The sequence below is a fragment of the Eucyclogobius newberryi genome, unplaced genomic scaffold (genome assembly GCF_026437365.1).
Source record: "Eucyclogobius newberryi isolate DKJ021-1_F unplaced genomic scaffold, fEucNew1.0.hap1 SCAF_19, whole genome shotgun sequence".
NCBI classification, from domain to species: Eukaryota; Metazoa; Chordata; class Actinopteri; order Gobiiformes; family Gobiidae; genus Eucyclogobius; species Eucyclogobius newberryi.
This window is the reverse complement of record NW_027315823.1, coordinates 20,481,800-20,507,949: the sequence shown is the minus strand read 5'-3', so window position 1 is coordinate 20,507,949 and position 26,150 is coordinate 20,481,800. Positions and strand designations below refer to the sequence as shown.

Below are 26,150 nucleotides of genomic sequence, written 5' to 3'. Positions count from 1 at the left end.
GTATTATGCTAGTATATATACCACTGGCCAGGTGATGAGTGGTGCCTGGTTTCCTCCATGACACTTGCAGTCCAAGCCAAAGGAGTTCAAGCTTTGTTTCATCAGGCCAACACATTTTGAACTGTCCTTCAAGGAGGATGGAGGCCACTGCTCAAAGGAACCTTAAATGCTACAGACATTTTTCTGCGCCTTGATACAATCATGTCTTTGAGGTCTATTCCTTGGGCTTCATGGCTTGGGTTTACCACAGGTGGACTCCAAATCAAGTTGTAGAAGCATCTCAACCATGATGCAAGAAAAACAATATACCTGAGGTGAATTTTGAGTGTCATGGCAACTGCTTTGAATACTTATGTATATAGTTCCACTTCAATGTTAAATGGGTGATAATGAAACCAATCATACAAGTTTTCCAGCATATGAATTCACAACTGTATTTGAAAGGACACCTATAGTTTAAAATGTATCAAATGACTGTTTGCCACAATTGTGATTAGATGCATCTGTCTGTTTCAGTTTGTAATTCCAAATATGACACTAAACAACAAACTTATTGCACATACAGAGCAAAACTGACTAAGCTAATTCTTTGTTTGCTAAATCCCAAATGAGTTCACTGCAGCATTCATATCAGAAAACATCCACAATATAGCCCTGTTGCATTTAGATACTGCAAATCCTCTTTCAGGGCACTGCAAACGGCTTTGATCAATGTGAGGAGGGGGTGCTGTTAAGTATGCAGGCTAATCCCTCAGCATTGTTTGATATTACAGAGCTGCCTCCAGGCCGAGCTGTTTTTATATGGGCAAGTGTATGCATCTGAAAGCTACAAGTAAATCTACAGAAGTTTCAGGACAGAGTTAAAGTTTCCTGAGCTTTTGACATAGAACACGTTAAATAAATGTGCTAGTTTATACCTTTTTAACTCAACACTATTTTGTTCTAGTTCTGATCACAATCTCAATCTTGAGCTTTCCACACAGCAGTCTATTATATCAGATTGAAAGCAATTTAATGAAGTTTTACAGGTGTGTAGGACTTTGATAATAATTGAATCGCATCAATGCAATGCCAATTCTAACTTTTAACAGCAGTGGAAGAGTCATCTATAAAGGGAATAAAAACAGACCATATACACTATGCATTATGAGCATAGCATCAGCAATTAATCCAATGTAGCCCCAGTACAATAACAAAAGCAACAAGACCACTTTTTGGCAGTAACTTTCAGTTCTCTCTTAAGCACCTCCTTACACTCAGGCTATCTCATTCAGACTCTTAAGCTAATAGCAGCCAAGGGACCAGCAACAATTATATACTGTATGATAGCAAACTATATAACACTGATATAGGGCAATTTCTCATGAGTTCACTTCAAAATAGTTACCATTTCAAATGAGTCCCACAGGCTTGTAAAAGCTTTAGTATCTTTACAGCACATGCACTCACTGGTCAGGCTTTTAGACACACTTTTTCCGAATGAAAAATCTATAATTTGCCTTTATATGTATCTATTGTTTATTTGTTGGAATAATTAATTATTAAAATAAATACACATATACAAATCTACTCTATCTGTATTTAGTGAAGTGCCAAATGCACTTTTGTTGGTAATGATACATTCACACAAAAATAAGATAACAAAATGAGGGTTGGATGATATGACAAAAAAGGCATTTTTCTTCCCCCGTCATATTGATCAATCGTGCTAATTCCCAATTTGATTTATGTCTTATTAAAACAAATACACGGCTTTCACTATTAATTTCCTGAAAATGAACAACAGAGTTTTAATCATTCCCATTTAACACACACTAAAAGTCAAAAACAGCTTTTACTGAAAGATAATTGATGATTCAAAATGACTCATTTCAATTTGAGTTTAAATAATTGCACAGCCCTAAATCTCTGTATGTATTGTGTGTTAATGATTGAAAAGGTGTATATATAATAATACTGTAATTGGAATGCTTGTTCAATCTTGTGACCATTTCTTGTGTCTTAGATGAGGGAATGAGAGGAATAGAATACATGTCCCAGTTTTTATCCCCTGCTCCAAACTGCAGATCACAGTCTGTGTTTCTCTCCCAAGCCTCAATTCACCACAGTGAGGATCTATCACTACAGTCCTGCTTCATCCTGTGCCCTCAAATCTGTTACTGTGTTTCCATTTCTATAACCCAGAGATATTTTCGAAAGCTGTTACGATGGATAGTTTCTTCACGCCATGAATGCAACTGGTTTGGGTATTTTCTTTTTAAGATACAAATTGCCTCTAGTCAAAATCAAAAAGTAAAAGAGCCATTCAGTTTCAGCATGTTTGGAACAGTGGCGCTCTCTCCAGACTGCAACAAGCTCCTAACTTTAAAGAACAATAGAATCCCCTCTGGGACCAGGACCACCAAAAAATGAGATTCCAAATCTCAGTGTGAGAGATTCTGAATGACGGTTATACGACCAAAATGATAATTGTATTATTAAAACGAGAAATGATTGAAATTACTTAATTGTTTGAAAAAAAATAATTGCATAGAAGAAAAACGTACAGTCTATATTTGTACAAATCCTTTTCTTTACAACCACAATGTCCGCGAGTGTGGACACTAGCTTCCCTGCTATGCTTGGCCTACTCTGCCCCTCAGCTTTTGCTTTTGATCGAGTCTCAATTGATATTGTCCGGTGTGGCTCCAAATTCAAGTAGAAACATTCTACTACCTACAGAAGAAGTTTCCCACATAATCTAATCTCTTTGGGTCAGCATCTGCTCTTACACATAACTCACATATGTCTGTGCTGCTGATACTGTAAAGTACACTGAACACTAATATACGGTTATTCTGATTTAAAACCATGGTTGAATTTGATTTTCTCACAATAATACACTTAACATTTGATTAATCATTTATACTTTTAATATTGTATACATGTATATAGTATATTTCAATGAAAGAAGCTCGCCAAGCTGGTTGTGTATGAGCTGACACAGTTAGCCGCAGGTGTTAGGGGCCCTCACTGCTGTGACAGGGCTGTTAGGCAGCTTCCAGGCATCAACTGCTGCTGTGGCCAGGAGCATGAAGGTGGACAAGTGCCTCTGGAGAGGACACAAGTCATCGGAAGGACTTTGGTCCAATCCATCTCTCTAAACCCGAGTCCGAATGTAGTCTTTAGAACGACTCAGATCAGTGTGTCGAAGGGTCACTACCTGGACCAGTGATAACAGACACATATCCCCCTGTGGAACGGGGAGGAGTATAGCTCTTCTAATCACTGCCTGCAGCCTTACGGCACTATTCTCAAACTTCAATTAAATTCCAACAGGTATTAGGGAATCTATTTATCCATCAAGATATGGCCATCAAGAGTCACTCACTTATTTAGTAGTCACAATGGAACTCTTAATCTACTACTACTAAAGGTGGCATGGCAATCATCAATATAGATCATGTAAAATAATGTGAAATACACTACAACTAAAAGGATAACCTCAAGAGAATCTACAAAACGTTTTTAAGTCTAGAATGAAACCAAATGTTATACCCTCATCTGGAGTTACATCCAATCCATGATTGATCAGAAATAGTTGATGAGTTGACAAGCATCGATTCACATTCATAAACATAATCAAAGCTATAAAACAGTCAAAATTGCTTTATAATTGGGACTATGTGATGTGTAACCAACTGCATCTGTGAATATTAACTTAGAGTACTATTTATTTTAGATATCGTCTACATTTTGTATCAATTATGATGCACACAGACTTAACATCCAGCGTCACTTCATTTGCTCTTACCTTTTCTGCAGACTGCGCTGTGCCAAAGAAGATGGGTATAAAGGCCAGCCACACGATGCAAGTGGTGTACATGGTGAACCCGATGGGTTTGGCCTCATTAAAATTTTCCGGCACTCCTCTTGTTTTTATGGCATATACAGTACACGTGACCATCAATAAAATACTATATCCTAATGAACAGATAATCTGGAGATCTGTGATGTCGCATTTCAACACACCTCGTGCCAGGTCTGGATTGATGGTCCTCTGCTCATCGTAGTCAATGACTGAGTTGGGAGGATCCACTCCAAACCAGATTAATACCCCTAGTAGCTGCACTGAGATGAGACTGGAGGTTATAGCCAGCTGTGAGGTTGGGCTGATGAGTTTTGGTGCAGTTACTGACTTTTTTCCTTGCTCAAAAATGCGATAAATTCGGTTGGTTTTGGTGAGCAGTGCAGCATAACTGATGCACATCCCCAAACCAAGGAAAATCCTTCTAAAGGAGCACACTCCGACATCTGGCTTGGCAATCATCAGGAATGTAATGATGTAGCAAAAGAAGATGCCAGTGAGGAGAACGTAACTCAGCTCTCTTCCAGACGCCCTGACAATTGGAGTATCATTGTACTTGATGAACGTTGCCATGACTCCTATTGTGGCAATGATTCCAAGCATGGCCAGGAAAACAGGGATGACAGCCCAGGGAGAGTGCCACTCCAGTTTGACGATGGGGATGGGCTGGCAGGAGGAGCGGTTAGTGCTTGGTCTCATGTTGTATGGGCACAGTTTGCAGTTGAACTCGTCTGTCTTGTACTGGTATCCATCGCAGGCCTCGCAGTGCCAGCAGCAGGGCATACCCTTCACCACCTTCTTCCTCTCGTGGACCTTACAGGGGAGGCTGCACACAGAGATGGGGATGTCCGGCTCCCCACGGGGCCACTGCATGTCTTCAATCTAAAAAAACAAATACGTATTTTAATATGAGTTGACAAACTGTGAGTGTTACAAGGCATTAGTAAAATTGTCTGGAAATGGAAATTTGAAAAAAAAAAAAGTAACGTAGTCCATTGAAACAAAACATATTGGACAGAGACACTTAACTTAAATGTTAATAAAGAAAACTTTTATTTGGATCTATAATAATTTTTTTCATAATTTGTGACAAGTCGAGGACATGATCACTATTTTTACCCGGAGATAATGACGTTATAAGTTATGGACGCTTATTGAAATGACAAGTCGGTGCTGCCTATTGGCCGAGTGGTCTAAGCAGCAGCACTTGGTCCAACAATTTGGTTCAATCTATTATAAAAGACCTGATTCATTCCACTGTTTAAACACATCATTGAGTTGTTTTAAACCACAATCTGCATATTGTCTGAACTAGGTTATCAGAACAGGAGATGCAGTGCTGTTTTTGATGTTTGTTGGTGAATAAAAGAGCAGATACAGCAGAGAAATACTGTGAACAGGGACAATCGGTGCACAGTTAAAAATATACTCAATAGAGTAACATGAGTATTTGTACTTTATTTTCCACGTCTGCTGCACTGTCCTATCCTGTAGTCTAATAAAGCTTTTGAAAAAATAAAATAAAACAACTACATTGATACATATAGGGGAGGGATAAAGACATTATAACAGATTGTCACCATCATTATTTTGTGTAAAATCCCTAAAACAAAAACTACCAAATTCCAGCACATTCCATTTATAGCCCTGATTTTATCATTCGACGAGACGTGGCATTAAACAAGAGATTTAGCTCATGCCTTGTTAGCAGAGCAAAGGTTTCATCGATCCGACCAGGTTCCTGCTGTTAATGAGTAATGAATACTCCATTAGTGAAACATCAATACGCATAAATTCCACCCGGATCATAGCGCTTCATCGAGTAGTAATCTTGGTAGTCAATAATAAAGTCAGGTATAGCATACAGTAAGTTCGCCTGCAAGCTGGGTTCTGATGGATAATGTGGGTGCTAGTCTCTGGTGACGCACTTTTTATTTATTCAGACATTATTCCAAAGATATTAATACTTGATGTGCAGAAAGCCCAAAACGGTTCAGGCTGAAGCTTATGCTAATTTGTCCTACCCTTTATACCTCACCGTAGTATGGTAAATAAAAGTGTGAAACCATTTGTAATTCACAAAAAAGCAATAAGAAACTGTACAATAACAGATGCAAAGTACATTATTGTCACAAACTAAGACAAATAATTAATGTTTCTGCTGAGATTTACACATTCAAACTTTTTTACATTAACAAAGTCTGTTTAGGTTTAGGTCTCTGGTAAATTAGGCAGAGACTTCCCTGAAGGGAGGAGAGAAGTACAGGAAATCACACGGTTATGGTCATGTGTGAAAGCTGTGTGAAAGTAAAAATGTCTCTAATATTTCACCAAACTACTAGAGAACACTAGACCCAGCAGCTTGTATCTTTCACTATACAAAACAGTGTTTGGCGAGCTCAAGTTTTCAAACAGTGCTGCACATGTGAACAACCTGCAGCTCTAACCCTAACTGTGAGACAAATAAAGAATAAAAAGCATTAATGATATAGTTACCCGTTACTTCTTCTGTTTTTAATTCCATCACAAAGAGTTGCAAGATAACAATATTCATAAAATTCACTCTGCACTTTTCCATGTGTGTTTTGCAAAGAGAAGATTTGCAGTGCGTAATTTACGAATGAAGTGTCAGCAAAGTCTTTACACTCGTCTAACTTTGGTCAAATTTACAGTCAATATTTGTTTCATTGATTCTAATTCTTTAAAATAAGCTGGGGTATGACAGAAGATACAGGACCCAGGTGCATGGTTCACCTGTCTCACATAGACTCTTCAGGGAAGTTGAACAAAGGGAATGAATAAGATATACATCTATGCTAATCCCAACAAAAGTATAGGCATAATGTGACGCCACAAGTCGGCCCGGACCAAACGGAGAAAAACAGAGTTTTAGTTTTTCCCCCCCAAATTAGTGTTTTTTTGCAGAATGTTGAAGTTGGAGTCATGAAGTAGCCACTCCATGTATCAGAGAACTGTATTGGCAGCATTAAAAGCATACATTAAGCCGTGAAAGATCGCTAGTTTTCAGCCTTCTCTGTTGTGACTTTTGGGGGGCGTTACTTGGACCGCTGCAGCAGGCTGTGTTATTGTAGTCAGCCAATGGACTGCGAGCAGATGGCTACTTATGCAGGGCAGGCACGCCATCGTTGTTTGCGTGCCTGCCGCGTTGAAGCTGGACATAGAGGCGAAGACTTCTACAAAAAAATCCCCAAACAAAGCGAAAGTCAAAGCCAGGACCACCTATATCATGTCTGCAGAAATACTTCCCAGTAGTTTGTGTTTTCTATTCATGTTCGGAGCTGTTAGGGAGCTAGCTAGCTACTAGCTTGTTGTTGTTACCGGCCTCTGCGGCGTATTTTTCGCCGTTGTTCTGTATGTCTTGACCCGTGGATTGTGTGAGTCGTGTTTTATGGTGTTTTATGGTGTTAGTTTTTGTGATTTTCGTCACTTTTTGGAGGCTACACCGGAGGGGGGAAGCTAAGACGCTGCTTCAGGCTGTTGTTGTTTCTTCCTGTTAGCAACTAGGCTAGGCTAGCCCGTGGATTGTGTGGGTCGTGCGGGGGGTGTTTGGCAATAGTTCTTGTGATTTTGTTGTGACTAATTGCCGGCTTTTGCGTCCGGCTAGCCGGGGGCTAAGCTATAGCTCCAGGCTTTTGTTAGCCCCGAATTGCAAAATCAAAAGTTGGCTAATCCCCCCGGTGCTGAATCAAAAGTAAATATTAAAATTCAACTCCGACTTCTGGATGGTAGAGATGTGATTTGTTAACGTGAAAATAACTTTCACATTCTTGGATTAATACATTTTTATTATGTACATATCACCACTTCCTATTGCACTACATAACTTTATACCTTATATTTAATTATCTACATATCATGCCGTTCAGTGCTCAGTGTTCTGTTTATCGACAAATGGCAATAAACCCTATTCCGATTCTGATTCTGATTCTTTGATGCTATTCAGGGCCTTTTGTTATCCAAGTATTTCCATTTTAATATAGTCTAATTCTGATTCAAGTCCAGTTCAAGTCCTAATGAAAATAACACTACATCAATAACAACACAGCTGTAGGGGGAAGGTGGTGTCAGTGTGACAGGGAGAGGGCTGATCTCAATGAGATGCAAATGAGCCCCCCTGTGACTCTGGGCTCACACAGGTCAGGAATGTTTGAGCCCTGTTTTTTCAGTAAAAGGTTTTGAGTGTTGTATAAATTCAAATGACCACAACTTATTCAAATGTTATCAGATCTACATGAGTGAGACATCATTTATAGCTTTGAATTTACACTTTCAGAACATGTGAATACCATGGTTTATCCACGGTCAGTCACATAATATATATGTACAAAATATGTCAATCATTGGGGCCCTGTGCATACAAAGACTGGACATATAAGACCAGCACCATAGTGATGCACAGCCTAAAGTAAACACCGGTGTGTGGACCTCCCAGATTCAAGGTAAAGGTCATCAAACTTCTGTTTCCACTCAAGATCTTAGAAATCTCGAGAGGAAACAGAAGTTTGATGACCTTTACCATCAAAGGAGAGAGAATCTCCTCATGTGGATGAAAGAAACACACTTTCATTCCGTTTGCTTCCCCATAAAAAGCTGCAGCTCTTCTGAATAAGACAGAAAGCGGTGCCTGATCAATCACTGCAGCTGCGAAGATTTGCGTTAAATTGACAGTAACTATAACTATAAATATATTTATTGTTTTAATAGAATCCCCATTAACTTCCCATTTAATGGCTGCTACTCTTTCAGAAGTGTGAGTAATCAGATTTATTGTTTTAATTGACCGCACAGTTTCTGCTTGTTTCACAATACTCTGAAAGGACCACAGCACGGTTGGGTCAGTTTCCTTGTATACAATGTGAAAAAAACAATGTGACAATTATAATTTTCTTTTTTTTTAAACATACAGTTATAGATTCATTATTTTATTTCAAATGTTTATCACACCAAAAATGTGTTCAACAAATATCCAACCAATGAATCCAAAATGGATACTGTGAAATAGAAAGACGTTGGTTGCAGGTTGTAGTGTTATTGCGAGAGATGAGTGGGAGAAGAAAAGTGCTGCAGTGAGAACCGTGAGATTACATTTAAGCGATAATTCCCACAGCGACAAGAACATTTTGTGGAAGAGAAAGACCTTCATAGACCGAGACCATGTATTTAATAAGGAGTTCAGCTCGTTTGTTGGTTAAGTCTTTACAATTTTCATGTACGTTATAGACTATTTTAGAGCCCGTCCTTTCTTTCAAAATTGTTAACAGTTCTAATCACTCGAAGAGCACTGTGTGGTGCACAATGTGACTGGTGGATGTCTGCTACTTGCTGGACTGCTTGGAGATGTTTTTCTTCTTTCTTTCAGAGACAAAGTAATAAGACAATTGATCCAGACTGTCTCAAACTTCCTGTTACCTTGTTCTAGTGTCATATCAAAAAATCACGTATGATTTAAAACATGCCAGGGTTGTGTTTCGTTTAATTCACATATGTTTATTCAGTCATTATTCAGTCCGAGCTATTCTCTTGTTTTCCAAAATTTAAAACATAAAACAACAAAAAGACCAGCGAGAACAAAATAAATTAAAAAAAAATAAAAATACTATAATAGGAAGAGGAATCATCCAAAGAAAAGAACATTAAGGCACACAATGTCCAAAATAATAGTCCCATTTAGTCCAATATCAGTCAAATTGTCAATTTCAAATCAAATCCAAATGTGATTTTTTTTCCACTTTCCATACTTTGGTTGTAATATCGGTCCAGCCTTAATCATCTGCGCATTTGGTTTGTATTTGCTTTAAAATAGTAATAATCAGTTTGTTATTTCAATACAAAATATGCTGATAAACCGTTCTGAAAATCAGTCCAGGCTTTGGAAAAAAGTTCTGGTGATTTATAGCAGCCAAAGCCCTTTTATTGCGGTTTAATATTGTTTGGGCTTATGCTGGGAAAAAGCTGGCAGACCCACTTTTGGCTGATTACAAATTACTTGGAAGGATTTCAAAGACTCCTTTGACCTGAAACTGATCAATTACACTTGGGCCATCCTCCAACGAGCTGTCAATGAAGAGCACTTTGAATCAGCGAATGTTATGCTGGAGCCAGAAAACAAACAAAGGAAAAAATACACAATGATGTAATTACCACCCACTTTTAGACACAAACTCTGCTTGTTCTATATGTGACAACAAAACCGAAAACCTGTGAACAAAACTGTAATGGATCAGGAAATAGGCTGTGTTCACGTGACATCACATTCTACAACACCGAAATCGAGCGCGAAGCGCTCGCCCACTTCCAAACACTCACTAACGCACTCCTCCACTCATGCACGCCCCGTGCATACTAATTAGTTGTAGGAAAATGGAACATTACCGTTGTAAACGGGCGAAGCCCGTGCAAAAGTTCGCACTAAACGAGCACTTTACATTGGGATGACGACCGCGAAGCGGTCGTCATCCCCATATAAAGCACTCATTTGCGCTAAGTAGCTCACGAATACGTTCCCCATCTCTTGCATGTTCCGTGCATATAAGCATGTAATGCAAACATTGAACATTATTACTGTATAGAGGGCCAAAAACACAAAGTGGGCGGAGCCCACTCAAAATTATCGAAAGTACCCGTCAGTGACCAGGGACCCACACCATGAGGTAGGAAAGCGCGAGCGCTTTCCGAAAATGTATAGTTTATGATATTTGAAAAATGGGAAACATTGTTTTCGCATCGGAATATTATTCTTTCTTTCTTTCTTTCTTTCTTTCTTTCTTCTTCTCGGGACCAACCCCCCTATTTTTCACCCAGTGAACATTGACGAAAAGTCACAAAAATTTGCACACCTCTAAAAATCGTGCCTCTCTACATTCTGGCTATTTCCCTTTTCTAAAATAAAAAAAATTGGCGCGTCAGCGCCACCAAATGTACCAAAAATGCATTGAGAGATGGGAAATGACCCAAAAAAAATCTGATCGTAGAATCATGAAATTTGGCGCAGAGGTAGATGGTGACAAGAGAAGTAAAAAATATTATTACGGCAATGCCGTCCGCCCAACCAAATGTCGGCCATATTGCTTCAAAAATGGCTAAACATGACTTCGGAGTTTTTCCAAACGTCGTACTTTTACGAACTCCTCCCAGGGCGTTGGCCCTAAAAAGCTGAAATTTGGTGAAAATGCTACTGAGGAGTGGGACATCAAAAGTTATCCAAATTACATTGATACCTCTCACGGTCTCTGAGCGGCGAAGCCGCAAACTGTAGCTAGAATTTCAGAAATCTCCCATATTTAAAATTTCTGCCGTTTGCGCAGATAAAGTCCGAATTGCGTCAAATTAGAATCAGTTGTTAAACTCTTTGCCCTAAACCTACTTGAAGTGAAATAAATTCATTTGGCGCCACAGCGCCCCCTACAGATTTTATATGGAGGTTAAATGTTTAGTTTTGCGAAATTATATGAAATTTGACACACAACTCAATTTTAGCATCCCCATCAAAAAAGTCAATGACTCATGTCATAATTGTTATGGCGTTGCCGTAACGATGACCGAAACCTTTCATGTTTACACTTTAGACTTTCACAAACTCCTCCCAGGGCGTCAGCCCTATTAACCTGAAATTTGGTGAGACTCATCTTCAAGACCATCAAAAGTTATCCACATTTTCATTCAAAGAGTCACGGTGTCTGTGCGGCAAAGCCGCACATTTTGCCAAGAATTCAAAATAAAATAGCTTTTTGATGGTAAAACAAAGGGGAGAAGATGTGACAGCGTCACAGATTCAGCAGTAGGCGTAATAAAAGGACAATTGGGGCTCCTCTTGCGGCGTGGCGGCGGCGTGGCAGCGGCGTGGCGAGGGCCGATCATTGCCGCTTGCGGCTATATTTTATAGTTCTTATCTCTGTAATTACTAGGCCTATCCAGTTTGAAAAAATAGACGTTTCGACTCTCATCCAAGAGTCATTGTCAATGACTCTTGGATGAGAGTCGAAACGTCTATTTTTTCAAACTGAGTCCAGATGACTACAACTGAAGCTTTTTCTACTATGGAACACGCCTGGACGAATGAGGGATTACACCGACAGCTTTTAATAGCTTCAGAATGTGGAGCCATTATTCAACTCCAAAGATCCAAAGATGTTTGTGGAGACAATGCCAAACAAATAATGAGAAGGATCAGGGTGTGTGGATTTCTTTCTAAAACAGTACATTTCTTATAGAGTTTGCCCACCATTTAAGATCCATCAAACTCATCAAACTCTCACGCACATCCGTTCTGATGTGCCGGAACCAAAGGGATGGACAGTATAAAGTTACGAAAGTAAAGTACGAAAATTGGTCCATACAACTCCAAAAACTGTATTAGTATTTTTCATTTTTTGAATTAAATGGTAACTGCGCCTGAAACGTCACATGGAGGTGACCATTTAATGAAAAATAAAAAAACATTTTTGGAGCATTGAGCAGACCAACTTTCTTACAACACTATCGATGTAAATGACACCTATACAAATGGCTGATTTCTATATTTTAGTTGGAATGGCATTTGAAACTTAGGCTTGTTCCTTTCTAATGCCTCATAAGCACACAGCAACTCAGCAACTGGAGTTAAGCAAGTTTATATCGTATGTTTTCTGAAGAATTCCCTCCCAGAGCACCAGTGCAGTAGTATATGAAGGTTACTTAAGCTGGTGCTCATTTTCATGTACGTTATAGTCATCTTTATTTCACTCCTGTCACTTCAGTAATACTTCTGAACTGGACTCCGTTTATGGTAAGTAAAATTACATTTATCTAATTAGGCCCGAGCGCCACAAGCTGGCGAGAGGCCTATTAATCTCGTAAGGCCGTGCGAAGCACGGCTGCGAAAGTGCGCACGTAGTGCGCACGAAATCGAGCGCGAAGCGCTCGCCCACTTCCAAACACTCACTAACGCACTCCTTCACTCATGCACGCCCCGTGCATACTAATTAGTAGTAGGAAAATGGAACATTACCGTTGTAAACGGGCGAAGCCCGTGCAAAAGTGCGCACTAAACGAGCACTCATTTGCGCTAAGTAGCTCACGAATACGTTCCCCATCTCTTGCATGTTCCGTGCATATAAGCATGTAATGCAAAAATTGAACATTATTACTGTATAGAGGGCCAAAAACACAAAGTGGGCGGAGCCCACTCAAAATTATCGAAAGTACCCGTCAGTGACCAGGGACCCACACCATGAGGTAGGAAAGCGCGAGCGCTTTCCGAAAATGTATAGTTTATGATATTTGAAAAATGGGAAACATTGTTTTCGCATCGGAATATTTAGGCCCGAGCCCCAGCAGGGCGGAGGGCCTATTGCTCCCGCAACGCTGCCTTCGGCAGCGTTGCAACTGTCTGACCAAACATGCGGGCGCAGCCCGCATGTTTGGTACCCCGTCGCCCCTGGCAAGTACAGTGAACTAGCCCATGCCGAAGGCATGGATCATGCATACTTACTCCTGCTATGACAGAAATAGTCAACAATTAGTGAATGGGCGTAGCCCATTCACTAAATGTTGACAACAGCAGCGCGAAGCGCTGCATTCCTCCAAAAACCCTCCTGGCATCGTCCCGTACGCGAGAATCCATGCCGCAGGCATGGGCCATGCTTGTATCTGCTCAAATTAATGGAAGTCTATGGGGAGTGGGCGGGGCATCCCGACGGAATAGGGAGTGACAAGCGCGTAAGCGCTCGTAATGATGATTCCACCCCATGGCGGCATCGGGAAGGCTTAGAGCTTTCAAACGATGTATAATTTGTTGTTATAGTGGAAACGGCTATATTGTTTTTGCTAAAAATATTATTAGGCCCGAGCCCCAGCAGGGGGAGGGCCTATTGCTCCCGCAACGCTGCCGAAGGCAGCGTTGCAACTGTCTGACCAAACATGCGGGCGCAGCCCGCATGTTTGGTACCCCGTCGCCCCTGGCAAGTACAGTGAACTAGCCCATGCCGAAGGCATGGATCATGCATACTTACTCCTGCTATGACAGAAATAGTCAACAATTAGTGAATGGGCGTAGCCCATTCACTAATTGTTGACAACAGCAGCGCGAAGCGCTGCATTCCTCCAAAAACCCTCCTGGCATCGTCCCGTATGCGAGAATCCATGCCGCAGGCATGGGCCATGCTTGTATCTGCTCAAATCAATGGAAGTCTATGGGGAGTGGGCGGGGCATCCCGACGGAATAGGGAGTGACGAGCGCGTAAGCGCTCGTAATGATAATTCCACCCCATGGCGGCATCGGGAAGGCTTAGAGCTTTCAAACGATGTATCATTTGTTGTTATAGTAAAAACGGCTATATTGTTTTTGCTAAAAATATTATTATTATTATTTTTCTTGTTCTTCTTCAGCGCTTTGATCTCTAATTTGACCCCCTGAACATGCTCAAAAACTCACCAAACTTTGCCCAAAATTCAGAATCGGTGAAAAATTTTATTTTTTCTGGGCCATTTTTTTTTTCGTTAAAAAATGGCGCGACAGCGCCACCGACAAAAGTCAAAATACATTGCGCCTATGGGAGACGCCCCGAGGTCAACTTTGGCGTAAAGCTACGAAATTCGGGACACGCATTCCTCTCGTGAGGATAAACAAAAAAAAAACATTGTGGCCACGCCCCCAAACTTACCCTATGGCCGCCATCTTCCTTTGAAAATGAAAACAAGCTGAGTTAGCCATTTTGTTTACGTCAAACTTTGACGAACTCCTCCTAGGGCGTTTTGCCCACCGACTTCAAAATCGGCGTACGTCCTCTGGACAAGTGGGGCATCTAAAGTTATTCAATTTTTTGAGATACCTTTTACGGTCTGTGTGCGGCGCAGCCGCAAAGTTGGACAACTTATTTTGGAATATTGCAGGTCTAAAAATTGCTCCCATTTGATCAAAACCAGTCCGATTAGGACCAAATTTGAATCAGTTGTTAAACTTTCTAGTTTGGACCAGTTTAGGCTGACAAAATTGAAATGGCAGTGATAGCGCCCCCTACAGAGTGACCTTTAAATTAACATTGAAGGTCAAAAATTAGTTTTACCAAAATTGTCTAAACTTTACCCAAAATTCTATTTTGCCGTCCCGATCACAAAAGCCAATCACAAAAATGCCTAAATTTTTACGCCGTAGTCGTAGCGATGACAGAAACCTCCCATGTTATCCCTATGGGAAAACCACAAAATCTCTCAAATTACCACATTTTTATGTTTTACACTTTAACGAAGTCCTCCTAGTGCGTTTTGCCCACCAACCTCAAAATCGGTGTACGTCCTCTAGACAAGTGGTGTATCTAAAGTTATCCAAATTTTAAGGATAACTTTTACGGTCTTTGTGCGACGGAGCCGCAAACGTTTCCCAGAATTCTGACTATTTGGCCTTCAGAGTGGCCTATAAACAATAGAGTTTTTCCAAATGACATGATATTTTGAACAAAATTCTAATTTGCCATCCTGATCATAAAAGTATGAGAGCCAAAGTCATATTTTGTACGGCGTAACCGTAGCGTTGACAGAAACATCCCATGTTATCCTTATGGGAAAATCGTAGAATCGCTCAAATCACCACATTTTTACGCTTCACACTTTAATGAACTCCTCCTAGGGCGATTGTCCGATCAAGTTCATATTTGGAGAATATCATCTACACAAGCGGGGCATCAAAACTTACCCATATTTTGATTCTAAGTGCTACGGTCTCTGTGTGGCGGACCCGCAAATATATGTCAGAAATGGGAAAACAGCGAAATCTCTAAAATCACCACATTTTTACGCTTCACACTTTAACGAACTCCTCCTAGGGCGATTGCCCGATCAAGCTCATATTTGGGGAAAATCATCTACACAAACGGGGCATCAAAAGTTATCCATATTTTGATTTTAAGTGGTACGGTCTCTGTGCCGTGGAGCTGCAAATATACTGTCACAAATGGGAAAAACGCCAAATCCTTGAAATGTTCACATTTACGCTTCACACTTTAACAAACTCCTCCGTGGGCAATAGCTCGATCAAGCTTTACTTTGGGAAAAATCATCTACACAAGCGGGGCATCAAAAGGTATCCATATTTTTATTCCAAGTGCTACGGTCTCTGTGCGGCGGCGCAGCAAATTTGACTGACACTTGTGTTCATTTGCACTGGATTGGCCATGTCCAATGTGTCGCCGTCTGTCAAGTTCTTTTTTTATTCAAGACACAATAAGGGCGCCATCTTTATCAAGTCAAAAGCGCAGAGTCGGAAGGCCGGCGGCCCGCGAGGGCCGTTGGATGCCGCTTGCGGCTTTAATATTATTTTTATTTTTCTTGTTCTTCTGCTTTTTGATCTCTAATTTGACCCCCTGAACATGCTCAAAAACTCACCAAACTTTGCCCAAAATTCAGAATCGGCGAAAAATTTGATTTTTTCTGGGCCATTTTTTTTTTCGTTAAAAAATGGCGCGACAGCGCCACCGACAAAAGTCAAAATACATTGCGCCTATGGGAGACGCCCCGAGGTCAACTTTGGCGTAAAGCTACGAAATTCGGGACACGCATTCCTCTCGTGAGGACGAACAAAAAAAAATCATTGTGGCCACGCCCCCAGACTTACCCTATGGCCGCCATCTTCCTTTGAAAATGAAAATACGCTGTGTTAGTCATTTTGTTCACGTCAAACTTTGACGAACTCCTCCTAGGGCGTTTTGCCCACCGACTTCAAAATCGGCGTACGTCCTCTGGACAAGTGGGGCATCTAAAGTTATTCAATTTTTTGAGATACCTTTAACGGTCTGTGTGCGGCGCAGCCGCAAAGTTGGACAACTTATTTTGGAATATTGCAGATCTAAAAATTGCTCCCATTTGATCAAAACCAGTCCGATTAGGACCAAATTTGAATCAGTTGTAAAACTTTCTAGTTTGGACCAGTTTAGGCTGACAAAATTGAAATGGCCGCGATAGCGCCCCCTACAGAGTGACCTTTAAATTAACATTGAAGGTCAAAAATTAGTTTTACCAAAATTGTCTAAACTTTACCCAAAATTCTATTTTGCCGTCCCGATCACAAAAGCCAATCACAAAAATGCCTAAATTTTTACGGCGTAGTCGTAGCGATGACAGAAACCTCCCATGTTATCCCTATGGGAAAACCGCAAAATCTCTCAAATTACCACATTTTTATGTTTTACACTTCAACGAACTCCTCCTAGTGCGTTTTGCCCACCAACCTCAAAATCGGTGTACGTCCTCTAGACAAGTGGTGCATCTAAAGTTATCCAAATTTTAAGGATAACTTTTACGGTCTCTGTGCGACGGAGCCGCAAACGTTTCCCAGAATTCTGACTATTTGGCCTTCAGAGTGGCCTATAAACAATAGAGTTTTTCCAAATGACATGACATTTTGCACTAAATTCTAATTTGCCATCCTGATCATACAAGTATGAGAGCCAAAGTCATATTTTGTACGGCGTAACCGTAGCGTTGACAGAAACATCCCATGTTATCCTTATGGGAAAATCGTAGAATCGCTCAAATCACCACATTTTTACACTTCACACTTTAACAAACTCCTCCTAGGGCGATTGTCCGATCAAGCTCATATTTGGGGAAATCATCTACACAAATGGGGCAGCAAAAGTTATCCATATTTTGATTTTAAGTGCTACGGTCTCTGTGCCGTGGAGCTGCAAATATACTGTCACAAATGGGAAAAACGCCAAATCCTTGAAATGTTCACATTTATGCTTCACACTTTAATGAACTCCTCTGTGGGCAATAGCTCGATCAAGCTCATATTTGGGAAAAATAATCTACACAAGCGGAGCATCAAAAGTTATCCATATTTTTATTCCAAGTGTCACGGTCTCTGTGCGCTGGAGCTGCACATTTGACCGACATTTGTGTTAATTTGCACTGGTTAAGCACAGCTTTGTACATGTCCAATGTGTCGCTGTCTTAGTTCTTAGACAATTGCGTTAGCGCCATCTCTGTAAAATGCAGAGAGCAGAGTCGGAAGGCCGGCGGCCCGCGAGGGCCGTTGGATGCCGCTTGCGGCTTTAATTATTATTTTTCTTGTTCTTCTTCAGCGCTTTGATCTCTAATTTGACCCCCTGAACATGCTCAAAAACTCACCAAACTTTGCCCAAAATTCAGAATCGGTGAAAAATTTTATTTTTTCTGGGCCATTTTTTTTTTCGTTAAAAAATGGCGCGACAGCGCCACCGACAAAAGTCAAAACACATTGCGCCTATGGGAGACGCCCCGAGGTCAACTTTGGCGTAAAGCTACGAAATTCGGGACACGCATTCCTCTCGTGAGGATAAACAAAAAAAAAACATTGTGGCCACGCCCCCAAACTTACCCTATGGCCGCCATCTTCCTTTGAAAATGAAAACAAGCTGAGTTAGCCATTTTGTTTACGTCAAACTTTGACGAACTCCTCCTAGGGCGTTTTGCCCACCGACTTCAAAATCGGCGTACGTCCTCTGGACAAGTGGGGCATCTAAAGTTATTCAATTTTTTGAGATACCTTTTACGGTCTGTGTGCGGCGCAGCCGCAAAGTTGGACAACTTATTTTGGAATATTGCAGGTCTAAAAATTGCTCCCATTTGATCAAAACCAGTCCGATTAGGACCAAATTTGAATCAGTTGTTAAACTTTCTAGTTTGGACCAGTTTAGGCTGACAAAATTGAAATGGCAGTGATAGCGCCCCCTACAGAGTGACCTTTAAATTAACATTGAAGGTCAAAAATTAGTTTTACCAAAATTGTCTAAACTTTACCCAAAATTCTATTTTGCCGTCCCGATCACAAAAGCCAATCACAAAAATGCCTAAATTTTTACGCCGTAGTCGTAGCGATGACAGAAACCTCCCATGTTATCCCTATGGGAAAACCACAAAATCTCTCAAATTACCACATTTTTATGTTTTACACTTTAACGAAGTCCTCCTAGTGCGTTTTGCCCACCAACCTCAAAATCGGTGTACGTCCTCTAGACAAGTGGTGTATCTAAAGTTATCCAAATTTTAAGGATAACTTTTACGGTCTTTGTGCGACGGAGCCGCAAACGTTTCCCAGAATTCTGACTATTTGGCCTTCAGAGTGGCCTATAAACAATAGAGTTTTTCCAAATGACATGATATTTTGAACAAAATTCTAATTTGCCATCCTGATCATAAAAGTATGAGAGCCAAAGTCATATTTTGTACGGCGTAACCGTAGCGTTGACAGAAACATCCCATGTTATCCTTATGGGAAAATCGTAGAATCGCTCAAATCACCACATTTTTACGCTTCACACTTTAATGAACTCCTCCTAGGGCGATTGTCCGATCAAGTTCATATTTGGAGAATATCATCTACACAAGCGGGGCATCAAAACTTACCCATATTTTGATTCTAAGTGCTACGGTCTCTGTGTGGCGGACCCGCAAATATATGTCAGAAATGGGAAAACAGCGAAATCTCTAAAATCACCACATTTTTACGCTTCACACTTTAACGAACTCCTCCTAGGGCGATTGCCCGATCAAGCTCATATTTGGGGAAAATCATCTACACAAACGGGGCATCAAAAGTTATCCATATTTTGATTTTAAGTGGTACGGTCTCTGTGCCGTGGAGCTGCAAATATACTGTCACAAATGGGAAAAACGCCAAATCCTTGAAATGTTCACATTTACGCTTCACACTTTAACAAACTCCTCCGTGGGCAATAGCTCAATCAAGCTTTACTTTGGGAAAAATCATCTACACAAGCGGGGCATCAAAAGGTATCCATATTTTTATTCCAAGTGCTACGGTCTCTGTGCGGCGGCGCAGCAAATTTGACTGACACTTGTGTTCATTTGCACTGGATTGGCCATGTCCAATGTGTCGCCGTCTGTCAAGTTCTTTTTTTATTCAAGACACAATAAGGGCGCCATCTTTATCAAGTCAAAAGCGCAGAGTCGGAAGGCCGGCGGCCCGCGAGGGCCGTTGGATGCCGCTTGCGGCTTTAATTTTTCTTGTTCTTCTTCAGCGCTTTGATCTCTAATTTGACCCCCTGAACATGCTCAAAAACTCACCAAACTTTGCCCAAAATTCAGAATCGGCGAAAAATTTTGTTTTTTCTGGGCCATTTTTTTTTGCGTTAAAAAATGGCGCGACAGCGCCACCGACAAAAGTCAAAATACATTGCGCCTATGGAAGACGCCCCGAGGTCAACTTTGTCGTAGAGCTACGAAATTCGGGACACGCATTCCTCTCGTGAGGACAAAAAAAATATATTATTGTGGCCACGCCCCCAGACTTACCCTATGGCCACCATCTTCCTTTGAAAATGAAAACACGCTGTGTTAGCCATTTTGTTCACGTCAAACTTTGACGAACTCCTCCTAGGGCGTTTTGCCCACCCACTTCAAAATCGGCGTACGTCCTCTGGACAAGTGGGGCATCTAAAGTTATTCAATTTTTTGAGATACCTTTTACGGTCTGTGTGCGGCGCAGCCGCAAAGTTGGACTACTTATTTTGGAATATTGCAGGTCTAAAAATTGCTCCCATTTGATCAAAACCAGTCCGATTAGGACCAAATTTGAATCATTTGTTAAACTTTCTAGTTTGGACCAGTTTAGGCTGACAAAATTGAAATGGCAGTGATAGCGCCCCCTACAGAGTGACCTTTAAATTAACATTGAAGGTCAAAAATTTGTTTTACCAAAATTGTCTAAACTTTACCCAAAATTCTATTTTGGCGTCCCGATCACAAAAGCCAATCACAAAAATGCCTAAATTTTTACGCCGTAGTCGTAGCGATGACAGAAACCTCCCATGTTATCCCTATGGGAAAACCACAAAATCTCTCAAATTACCACATTTTTATGTTTTACACTTTAACGAAGTCCTCCTAGTGCGTTTTGCCCACCAACCTCAAAATCGGTGTACGTCCTCTAGACAAGTGGGGCATCTAAAGTTATCCAAATTTTAAGGATAACTTTTACGGTCTTTGTGCGACGGAGCCGCAAACGTTTCCCAGAATTCTGACTATTTGGCCTTCAGAGTGGCCTATAAACAATAGAGTTTTTCCAAATGACATGATATTTTGAACAAAATTCTAATTTGCCATCCTGATCATAAAAGTATGAGAGCCAAAGTCATATTTTGTACGGCGTAACCGTAGCGTTGACAGAAACATCCCATGTTATCCTTATGGGAAAATCGTAGAATCGCTCAAATCACCACATTTTTACGCTTCACACTTTAACAAACTCCTCCTAGGGCGATTGTCAGATCAAGTTCATATTTGGAGAATATCATCTACACAAGCGGGGCATCAAAACTTACCCATATTTTGATTCTAAGTGCTACGGTCTCTGTGAGGCGGACCCGCAAATATATGTCAGAAATGGGAAAACAGCGAAATCTCTAAAATCACCACATTTTTACGCTTCACACTTTAACGAACTCCTCCTAGGCCGATTGCCCGATCAAGCTCATATTTGGGGAAAATCATCTACACAAACGGGGCATCAAAAGTTATCCATATTTTGATTTTAAGTGGTACGGTCTCTGTGCCGTGGAGCTGCAAATATACTGTCACAAATGGGAAAAACGCCAAATCCTTGAAATGTTCACATTTACGCTTCACACTTTAACAAACTCCTCCGTGGGCAATAGCTCGATCAAGCTTTACTTTGGGAAAAATCATCTACACAAGCGGGGCATCAAAAGATATCCATATTTTTATTCCAAGTGCTACGGTCTCTGTGCGGCGGCGCAGCAAATTTGACTGACACTTGTGTTCATTTGCACTGGATTGGCCATGTCCAATGTGTCGCCGTCTGTCAAGTTCTTTTTTTATTCAACACACAATAAGGGCGCCATCTTTATCAAGTCAAAAGCGCAGAGTCGGAAGGCCGGCGGCCCGCGAGGGCCGTTGGATGCCGCTTGCGGCTTTAATTTTTATTATTTTTCTTGTTCTTCTGCTTTTTGAGCTCCAATTTGACCCCCTGAACATGCTCAAAAACTCACCAAACTTTGCCCAAAATTCCGAATCGGCGAAAAATTAGATTTTTTCTGGGCCATTTTTTTTTTCGTTTAAAAATGGCGCGACAGCGCCACCGACAAAAGTCAAAATACATTGCGCCTATGGGAGACGCCCCGAGGTCAACTTTGGCGTAAAGCTACGAAATTCGGGACACGCATTCCTCTCTTGAGGACAAAAAAAAATATTATTGTGGCCACGCCCCCAGACTTACCCTATGGCCGCCATCTTCCTTTGAAAATGAAAACACGCTGTGTTAGCCATTTTGTTCACGTCAAACTTTGACGAACTCCTCCTAGGGCGTTTTGCCCACCGACTTCAAAATCGGCGGACGTCCTCTGGACAAGTGGGGCATCTAAAGTTATCCAATTTTTTGAGATACCTTTTACGGTCTGTGTGCGGCGCAGCCGCAAAGTTGGACAACTTATTTTGGAATATTGCAGATCTAAAAATTGCTCCCATTTGATCAAAACCAGTCCGATTAGGACCAAATTTGAATCAGTTGTTAAACTTTCTAGTTTGGACCAGTTTATGATGACAAAATTGAAATGGGCGCGATAGCGCCCCCTACAGAGTGACCTTTAAATTAACATTGAAGGTCAAAAATTTGTTTTACCAAAATGTTCTAAACTTTACCCAAAATTCTATTTTGCCGTCCCGATCAAAAAAGCCAATCAGACAAATGCCTTAATTTTTACGGCGTAGTCGTAGCGATGACAGAAACCTCCCATGTTATCCCTATGGGAAAACCGCAAAATCTCTCAAATATCCACATTTTTATGTTTCACACTTTAACAAACTCCTCCTAGTGCGTTTTGCCCACCAACCTCAAAATCGGTGTACGTCTTCTAGACAAGTGGGGCATCTAAAGTTATCCAAATTTTAAGGATAGCTTTTACGGTCTCTGTGCGACGGAGCCGCAAACGTTTCCCAGAATTCTGACTATTTGGCCTTCAGAGTGGCCTATAAACAATAGAGTTTTTCCAAATGACATGATATTCTGAACAAAATTCTAATTTGCCATCCTGATCATAAAAGGTATGAGAGCCAAAGTCATATTTTGTACGGCGTAACCGTAGCGATGACAGAAACATCCCATGTTATCCTTATGGGAAAATCGCAGAATCGCTCAAATTACCACATTTTTACGCTTCACACTTTAACGAACTCCTCCTAGGGCGATTGCCCGATCAAGTTCATATTTGGGGGAAATTATCTACACAAGTGGGGCATCAAAAGTTATCCATATTTTGATTTTAAGTGGTACGGTCTCTGTGCCGTGGAGCTGCAAATATACTGTCACAAATGGGGAAACGCCAAATCTTTGAAATGTTCACATTTACGCTTCACACTTTAACAAACTCCTCCGTGGGTAATAGCTCGATCAAGCTTTACTTTGGGAAATATCATCTACACAAGCGGGGCATCAAAAGTTATCCATATTTATATTCTAAGTGCTACGGTCTCCGTGCGGCGGCGCAGCAAATTTGACTGACACTTGTGTTCATTTGCACTGGATTGGCCATGTCCAATGTGTCGCCGTCTGTCAAGTTCTTTTTTAATTCAACACAATAAGGGGGCCATCTTTATCAAGTCGAAAGCGCAGAGTCGGAAGGCCGGCGGCCCGCGAGGGCCGTTGGATGCCGCTTGCGGCTTTAATATTCTTTCTTCTTTCTTCTTCTTCTTCTTCTTCTCGGGACCAACCCCCCTATTTTTCACCCAGTGAACATTGACGAAAAGTCACAAAAATGTTCACACCTCTAAAAATCGTGCCTCTCTACATTCTGGCTATTTCCCTTTTCTAAAATAAAAAAAATTGGCGCGTCAGCGCCCCCAAATGTACCAAAAATGCATTGAGAGATGGGAAATGACCCCAAAAAAATCTGATCGTAGAATCATGAAATTTGGCGCAGAGGTAGATGGTGACAAGAGAAGTAAAAAATATTATTACGGCAACGCCGTCCGCCCAACCAAATGTCGGCCATATTGCTTCAAAAATGGCTAAACATGACTTCGGAGTTTTTCCAAACGTCATACTTTTACGAACTCCTCCCAGGGCGTTGGCCCTAAAAAGCTGAAATTTGGTGAAAATGCTACTGAGGAGTGGGACATCAAAAGTTATCCAAATTACATTGATACCTCTCACGGTCTCTGAGCGGCGAAGCCGCAAACTGTAGCTAGAATTTCAGAAATCTCCCATATTTAAAATTTCTGCCGTTTGCGCAGATAAAGTCCGAATTGCGTCAAATTAGAATCAGTTGTTAAACTCTTTGCCCTAAACCTACTTGAAGTGAAATAAATTCATTTGGAGGTTAAATGTTTAGTTTTGCGAAATTATATGAAATTTGACACACAACTCAATTTTAGCATCCCCATCAAAAAAGTCAATGAGACCCATGTCATAATTGTTATGGCGTTGCCGTAACGATGACCGAAACCTTTCATGTTATTCCAATGTGGAAATCGCCAGAACATGTTTACACTTTAGACTTTCACAAACTCCTCCCAGGGCGTCAGCCCTATTAACCTGAAATTTGGTGAGACTCATCTTCAGGACCATCAAAAGTTATCCACATTTTTATTCAAAGAGTCACGGTGTCTGTGCGGCAAAGCCGCACATTTTGCCAAGAATTCAAAATAAAATAGCTTTTTGATGGTAAAACAAAGGGGAGAAGATGTGACAGCGTCACAGATTCAGCAGTATGCGTAATAAAAGGACAATTGGGGCGCGTTAGCGCCCCCTCCTCTTGCGGCGTGGCGGCGGCGTGGCGAGGGCCGATCATTGCCGCTTGCGGCTATATTTATTATTATTATTATAATGAACACGCTTTAGAGTTGACAAGAAAGTAACACCTGAGAGGAGTCAACACCATCAAAAGTGTCACAAATTACACTATATATATTTAAAAAGAGTAGACATTAACTCCCACAGAGTTTAAACCAAAGCGGGAAATCTTAAAAAATGTAAGTTAATAATCTCCATATACAGTAGTTAAATTTTTTAGCTGTTTGAAACGTTTTTGTGTAACTATCCCATGAAGCAGAATCTTATTTCAATGGATTACAAACTGACCAATGAGAATGCATCTCTGTTCAGTTCATTCTATTATTATAGTGTGTCATCAACATAGATATTTATATACTATACTATATTTATATACTATGCCTTGAACACCTATTATTCCCCCAATTAGCAACAAAGATCAAAAAAGCACTGCACAAATGCCTCACTTCATCTCCTCAATGAGGTGAACGTCCCATTTAGCGCGTGAAGTATTTTCAAATCCGAGTTGACGTGTTATAACAAGCTTTACCATGCAAAATAGATGAGAAGGCTTGAGTCAGGGTCTGGTTTTAAAATACTTAACACATCCAAACACATTTCTGATTGCTGATTCAAAATAGGATTCCAAATACCAGAAGCAACTCCAGGGCAATAATTGAAATAGAAACACCATCTGTCTTACGCACTTGATGGCGGTCAGAGGTGCGACTGACGCTAGGGCATTCAATAATTCACTCAGGTCTTTGATAGTGTGTCACAGCTGCCCGGCAATCCCAGACAAGAGCTCTGTTTGGATCATGTATAATGGCCATGTTGAGGTTTAGACAGAATCATATGGCGTTTATTTGAGATATGATTTTATTATCTGAAACAAAAGGCAGTTCGACATCTTTTCCAAATCGTTAGCCAACTGGCTGGCAAAACAAAGGTATATTAATACTAGAGCAGTGCTGCTGTGCCAGATGCATGGGCTGTTTAAGTGTTCTGCAGTGTCCAATGTCAGTGATACAAACTTGTGTTGATGATAACTTTATTTATGGTCTGACAAAGCTATTGCGACCTGATTTTCAAACCACAAAAAGAGAAAGTAGGACACCTTGACCCAAAGAAGATTAAAAAGGAAGGATCGTCATAAAAAGATTAAACATGGCAGAAGAACATTGTAGAAGAATACAGTGCATTCACCTTTTACCCATTCTGTTATGTTACAGCCTTAATCCAAAATTTATTAAATTCCTTATTTGCCTCAAAACTTAACAAAGAACATCCCCAAAATGAACAAATGTTGTTGGAATTCTTTGCACATGTATCAAAAACCTAAAAAATAGATTATTTTTTTTTGTCAGTTAAAATTGCATTCTAAATAATGTCTTTCTTCTGCCAAACGTCAACTCTACACTGCACGAAAATGTCTTCTATAATGTACACATAGTTTTAGAATGCCGTTTAATTTCTTTGTATTTATAATAAAATCACAACAAAAAGAAACTTGTGAAATAT

General features: G+C 40.7%; 1 protein-coding gene across 2 annotated transcripts in view; it reads right to left on the bottom strand.

Moving 5' to 3' along the window:
- The window catches only part of grm7 (glutamate metabotropic receptor 7), a 226,229-nt gene that overhangs the window by 22,830 nt on the left and 177,249 nt on the right, over positions 1 to 26,150 (bottom strand). For both annotated transcript variants that reach the window (XM_072452079.1, XM_072452078.1), the window contains exon 8: positions 3,794 to 4,729. In XM_072452079.1, coding sequence (XP_072308180.1) covers positions 3,794 to 4,729 — 936 coding nt within the window. The remainder of the gene's footprint in view (positions 1 to 3,793; positions 4,730 to 26,150) is intronic.